The sequence below is a fragment of the Sciurus carolinensis genome, chromosome 11 (assembly GCF_902686445.1).
Source record: "Sciurus carolinensis chromosome 11, mSciCar1.2, whole genome shotgun sequence".
NCBI classification, from domain to species: domain Eukaryota; kingdom Metazoa; phylum Chordata; class Mammalia; order Rodentia; family Sciuridae; genus Sciurus; species Sciurus carolinensis.
The window spans coordinates 25,191,302-25,198,529 of NC_062223.1; the positions used below are offsets into that span (position 1 = coordinate 25,191,302).

The following is a 7,228-nucleotide window of genomic DNA, read 5'->3' on the forward strand; positions in this document are numbered from 1 at the left end:
TTTCAGGCTCCCCCCATCTTAGTGCTTGTGTAAATGCTGAATGCCAAATATTTGATTGGCTTTGGAATTTTTGTTGCAAAGATATAATTTGTGTTGCCTGAGTTTTAAGTCATACAAAGTTTCAAATAGCTTTCTTGAATTTCCCTTTTTAAATATCAACATCATCATTCTATTACTCCTTTTAAGTTTTTGTCTTAATCTCTCATCATTTTCTTTGTTATTGATTCCACTATTCATAATACTCAAATACTGCATGATGTATGCACTAGTTAGTGCAAGACAAGCTGCAAAGAGTTTAGAAGTTTGGATAGAAAATGTGGCATTATATTAATCAAACCATACAAAAAGAAACAGATTCAAGAAGCTCTTAACCTTTATTGAGACAATAATCTGTGTGGGCACTGTGCTGAGTGTTCCACATGCACTATCTCATTTAACACAGTATTGCAAGTAAAGCATAGGTTCTCAATGCAGGAAATACAATTCCCCACTCAGGAGGGGGAGATTCTCAAAACTTCTTTCCAGGATGTCTGCTCCTAAGGCAAAAACTTCCCATCAAAGAAAATAATTAATCCCTGGGAGAAATAGCACAGCTACCAGAAAGGAACAACAGTTTTTGTGGAATCATCTTTAAATATCCAGATAGGGCAAGAGGAAATATTTTCTGTAGTAGTCAGTTCTGCAAGAGCAAGATTCATCATGACTAGAGAGACCCACTTGAATGTTTTTCCTTCAAACATTGTATCTCCTGCACTGAAGACCAGATCATGTTTCTGTAGTGAATCAAGTGAATCCATTCTGAATTCAAACCCTGAGTTTTCTGTAAGACATTCAAAGTTTGGCTTGGGAAGAAAGATTTGAATTTATGGAGACACTTCCTTAGTATCTTTTGATTTGATATAGGATTATTAGAAAAACCTCTTTCAATTCTGTCTTATATTTAAATATTGAAAGATTCTTACTCTAAGTGTATGTCACTCTGAAGATGAGATTGCTTCTGAACACCTTCCAGCATCATTAAAATCCTCTAAAACTTCAAAGGTAAGTTCTTCAACAGAGCTGGTGCTCATTATTGCTACATTTCATGTACCATAATTATAACTTTTCAAGATTTTTAAATATAATCTTGGGATATTTCACCCCTACCTTAATATTTTGAGAGATGATAAATCTCATTAACCTGACTTAACAGTGGACAGTTCAAGACTCACAAAGATGAAGCAGTATTTCTCCAGCAAACAGAATCAGTACTTTACTATGAGATACTCTTTTGCCAACTAAAATAATTTACTGAGGTGAAGACAAAATGTAAATGTACCTCCCACACAAAAGACCTAAATATGAATACTAGAAGGCAAAAATATTACAAACTGAGTAAAAAGAACACATGGAGAACTCTTTCTGGGATCAATGACTATGGATAATATAGGTCCCTTTGGCTTCTTCACAAGTAGTATTAAAGAGAATTTCTTCACTGCTCAGAGTGTTAATTCCACACATTGCTGAGTGCATACAGTTGAAGTTAAACATGTCCTCAGAATGTGTTCATATAACAATGAATTATCAGAACAACCCACGAGATGATATTCTTAATTTTTATTTCATAGATAGGTGATGTAGATATGTGCTTTGCCAGAAAACTTAGCCCAGGAAAGAACACTTGCAAGTGGAAGAGCCAGGATTCTAATCAGGTTTTCCTAGATAGTCATGCCAATATGCTTAACTACTGTGACAAACTGGGATTTTCCAACAGGGTGTGTAACCCACTTTATAATGGTATTGGAGAAGAACTGTTTGTGAGAGAAAGATGAGGACAAAGGTACCCCTCCAAGATTGAAGAAAGATTTATTTTCTTAATATTAGAGAGTTCAAATGTGTTACTATCTATGTCTGCTGATGAAATTACTTCTGTAAAATTGTCTCAAAGGTAGCATTTAGTGAATTATAATAATTATGTTCATGCCAAATTAGGAATACTCATGCAACATTTCTACAGCATCCAATATAAGGTGTATTAGTTAAAGCTGAGAATTTCAAGGGTAATACATGTTAAGAACTTGGAGAACACAAATCTGTAGAGCAATGATAGTCAGTGATTTAATCCTGTTTACAGTGAAGATTAAATCAGCAGGCATCTGCAAAAGCTCTTAGAACTCCTGAAGAGATCAATGGGTTTTGGTCAACATTGCCATTGTTCAACCACGGCAAACATTTATCTCCAAGACTATTTCCTTATCTGTGCAATGAAGTCATCTCTACCACACAGATTATTAAGTATTAAAAAGAATCATGTGAGCAAAGAACTTGGTACCATGAAATATAGAGAACAAACATTGCAAAGTAATGTGGCATTGGCTGTTATGAAGTTCTTGGGTTTAGTCATCCAGCATTATGAATTATTTCACAGTTGTTTTTCATACTTAAATTTCCTTCACTGTTGCACTGCTGTTCTTTACATCAGCTCTCAGGGAGGGTCTGCTACCTGGGGTTCCTGGATCTGGCTTCCACTATTTACCAAACCTCCATCTTCTTCATCCAGCACACACAATGGCATTTATAAGAGTAATGCCCCAGATTCCCCCTTGCTCAAGTTCCTTGTCACACTTGCACTCATTTTCTCAGTTGTGTTTTGCAGTTTTCCTTTTCCTAAGAAAAGTTGAAAATTGTTTACTATACAAAAAAAACCATTTCATACATATTCTGCCTCCCTAATGGACTTCATTGCCACAATCTGTGCAGATCGTTGCTCACATTTAGTCTCCTCATCTTCACAGAAGATTCAGTGTACTCAGATGCACTCCTGCTTGTGTGTCTATAAGTTTCTCATTCACAGACTTTTAGTGAAATTATTAATACTCAGGAAGCTTTTGGCTCATCTGGAAAAACACAGAATGTTTACCTTTAAAAAAAAAACCTATTAATAAAGAAAAAAACTCAACAGCTTTCAGAGCACAACAGAATTCAGATTTTTATGTTTTATTACAATAGAAAAGTTTAATAAATCCAAGGGATTTTAATTTTTTTTTCAGGTAAGTTAATAAAGCTGCACAGGAAGTACATGATGAACAGAAATGTGACAGAATTTGTTCTTCTGGGACTTTCACAAAATCCAAAGATGCAGAAAATTATATTTGCTGTGTTTTTGCTCATCTACATCAGCTCTATGGCAGGAAATTTGGTCATCGTGATAGCCATCATTGGCAGTCCATTGTTTGGGTCACCCATGTACTTTTTCCTGGCCTATCTCTCCTTTATTGATGCCTGCTATTCCTCCGTCAATACCCCTAAACTGATTGTGGATTCACTCCATAAAAAGAAGACCATTCTGTTCAATGGATGTATGGCCCAAGTCTTTGGGGAACATTTCTTTGGAGGTGTAGAGGTCATCCTGCTTACAGTGATGGCCTATGACCGCTATGTGGCCATCTGCAAGCCCTTGCACTATGCAACCATCATGAACTGGAGAGTGTGTATGCTGCTAGTGGGAGTATCCTGGATGGGAGGCTTTCTCCATGCAACCATCCAGCTCCTCTTCATCGTCCAACTACCCTTCTGTGGTCCTAATGTCATAGATCACTTTATGTGTGATCTGAACCCATTGCTCAATCTGGCCTGCACTGATACCCACACTCTGGGCCTCTTTGTCATTGCCAACAGTGGGTTCATCTGCCTGCTAATCTTCCTCCTCCTGCTGGTCTCCTATGTGGTCATCCTGTGCTCCCTGAGGACACAGAGCATGGAGGGTAGGCGCAAAGCCCTGTCTACCTGTGTCTCCCACATCACAGTGATCCTTTTATTCTTTTTTCCCTCCTTATTTGTTTACCTGAGACCTGCAGTTACTTTACCTATTGATAAAGCAGTTGCTGTTTTCTACACGATGATAACTCCCATGTTAAATCCTTTGATCTACACCTTGAGAAATGCCCAGATGAAAAGTACCATAAGGAAATTATTTACTAAGAAGTTTCTTTCTGTTGGACAAATAAATATGCCTGAGGACCAACACTGATTTTACTGAGGAAAGTCCCCTTTAAGTGATCTTAGCAAGCAGCACCTAAAAGATAAACATTTTTTTGTTAAAAAATTCTTTTGATCAGTCTCATGAGATTTAGCAAATTAGGTTGTGTATGTGTGTGTGTGTGTGTCAGTGTGTTAATTTACATTATGTATCCCAGTATTATCCATAAATGTAAAACACCAACAATTAAAATAAAAAAATAAACAAAAAACATCTGCTTTCAAGGAAGGAAAAATTAGTTCAGAGAAAGGGAAATAACTACTTTATAACCACTCTGCATTTTTGGAAACTTTTATCAAATCAGGACTTGCTTTTGCTATCTTCATATCCATATATGGATTCATATGCTGTGCTAATAAAAATTAAATAAATATGTCAGTATTGAGTAGAAATTATTATAACACTCAAAAGAAATAAGCACAGCACAATTACTGTCCCTATTTTATCTGTCAGGAAACTGACAGATGTCGTTATCTGAACACATACTACAATTGGAATATGATAGATTTATTGAATCATACTCTTAATTTCTATCTTACAAGGACAAGTAATTATAATAAATAGATCATATTATTGTACTAATTACCATTTAAGAGGAAAAGAATATTGGAAATAATGCATATACTAGTTGAATTTCTACACATAAATATCTAATGATTTTCATATAAATATGCATACAATTGATAGTAATATATTTTGAAGCACTTTAGGTCTACAAACCTGAAGCAACATTGACCTTTGATAAGCAACTAATGCAGATTCAACCAAATATACTTGTAGTCTTCAGAAAGGCTCATTATACTCAGGTTGCTCTACTATGATAATCCATGAGAATGAAGGGTGAGCCAAAAAAAACATGCTTGAATGTCAGACAGGAACTCCTAGCTTAATAAGCACAGCTAAGCTCCATGAAGTACTTGCCTGATAGCAAACAATATTTTCTGAAATGTAGCACAACATTTTGCCTCTGATAACTAGTGAATGAAAAATGAATGTCTAAAATAACATAAATAACTTATATAAAATATACAGTAAAAAAAGAGTACCGAAGACTTGAAGACTACAGATTTTTTTCTCTGTCATCTGATTCAGACTGACCTCTAAAGGAAATCAAACTTTGTGTTTACCCTTGTGTAAACTGAGGAATGAGAAAGAACTTAGAACTGAGTTTCTCAGCATATGATCAAATATTATATTGTGATATTCTCACAGAGAGATTTCATTATCATTTGCATGTGGGTTCTGTATGAGTTTTCTATTACTTGGTGATCACATTTCATTAGTGAAACCTACTTTGTCAAATAACTACCACTATCTTTTACAATAACAATTTCAGGATTAATTTTTGTTTCATTCAAAATCTCCTTCACTCGTTAATACACCCCAAGATTTGATTCCAAAAATATTAATATATGGTGGGACTTCTGAGGTGAATAAAACATGCCTAGATTCTTCTTTCATGGTGCTGAAGTGAGAGACAACAGAAGGGGGTAGAAAAGTACTGCTGAGTGTTATACGTACATGTTAAGATGGACAGGGTCTTATGAAGACATATTGGATGGACAACAAACAAAGACCTGGGGGGGGGGTGCAGATGGAAAATGATTCCCAGGAGGAAAGACAAAATCTGACATTCATGGGATAAAACTGGGTAAGGTGAGTGAAGGGTCAAGGGGTTGGATGAAAGCATTCCTATGACAGGTAAGTTAAAAACAAAATGTGAAGGAAAACTAAATCATTCAACATGGTTGTGGTTATTACTTTATATTTTTATTCAACATTTGTATACTGAAACCCCAGTGCCAGGCACCAAGTTGAACACCAAGTTAGTGTAAAGGTAAATTGTACTCCTGAGATTGAGATAAGAATGGGCAAGATCAAAAAAGTTCTCAAAGTTGTGTTAAAGTTTAAAGGCAGAAACCTTGGATGAAATATAGAAAGTATTTTTAAGATGGTGAATGATTTGATTGTATCTCAGATTATAATAACCTGGGCCCAGTATGATTCATCTACAGAGGTGTATGATGGGCAGGAGGAGGACAGAAATTAATATAATGATCTGAGTGTGAATGGCTGGGATTGAACTCTGGTCCTGCTGGTGAAGAGCAGAGTGTGGTGAATACTTGAATAATGCTCAAATTCCTCCACCAGGTCACTGTGCACAAGACCCAGGTGCTGTGAATCTGAGCTACTAAGAGTTCACAGCCCTAACCTTCTCTTGGCAACTACACCAAAGAAAATAGGAGATTTTTATCCAGGGATTATTTTACTATTTTATGGCCCTAAGTGGAAAAATAAAAGACTTTCAAAAGAGTGTTTAAAAGGTTTTGTGTCCCCTTGCCCCCTGTAGAAAAAATATATGTACTACAATTTTAACCATGGTCAACTTCATGCTTTGAATATATCCGTTGCTACTTTAAAACAGACATTTTTTTCTCTTTTCCCCACTTGTTCTCCCTAATCTCTTCTCCATAATCCCTCCTCCTAATCTCAGGAGAAAAACATGATTCCTTTGAATCAACTCTTTAAAATCCTCTGTTGCCCTTAATGGAGAGAATCTCAGACTCTGAGACAGGAGTTCCCTGTGTTTTTTTCACTAGCAAACAACCAAACTTATTTTTCCTTTTTTTCAAAAGCTTGCCTTCCTTATCGGATCGGCATCAGGAATGGGGCTGAGCTTCAGGTCACACAATGAGCACTCCAGTGCTGCCAAGGCCCAGGCTAAAGCCTGACTTCATGGCACCACATACTTTTCTCCCTCTCTCATCAGACTCCTTCAGTCCCTACTTCCATATGACACATTCATAGAAATTCCCACTTCAGGTTCATTATCACAAACTGAAATAAAGAAACAGTTCCCCATATATTTAGAAGTTATAGACAATGTTAAACCATTGATGAGGAATATTAGAAAGGGAGGAGTCATGGGTGAGATCCAGTTTCTGGCTTCCATCACTAGATGGATGAGGGAACTGAGAAGATAGAATAGAGAGAACTTTGCAAGTGAAAAGGGCCTCTCCATCTCCAGCAGAGGGGGTCTGCAACCACCAATAGGAGGTCTCCCCAGCCTGTCTAAGGAATGCTACAACAGAGCCTGAAGAGACCATAATAGCTGCCCACTGAGGAAGTTTCCCTGAGGCAAGGCTGACTCTCTTTAGGACTGATTCCTAACCCCTTCTTGATTCCTAGATCTCTAGTTGGACTCAAGTC

General features: G+C 36.7%; 1 protein-coding gene across 1 annotated transcript; it reads left to right on the plus strand.

Annotated features, from left to right (window-relative positions):
- The first annotated feature begins 3,058 nt into the window (after window positions 1-3,058).
- LOC124959251 (olfactory receptor 4C46-like) lies at window positions 3,059-4,009 on the plus strand. The gene has a single exon (XM_047517820.1). It carries the CDS (start codon window positions 3,059-3,061, stop codon window positions 4,007-4,009), a length of 951 nt encoding a protein of 316 aa, XP_047373776.1.
- Window positions 4,010-7,228: the final 3,219 nt, after the last annotated feature.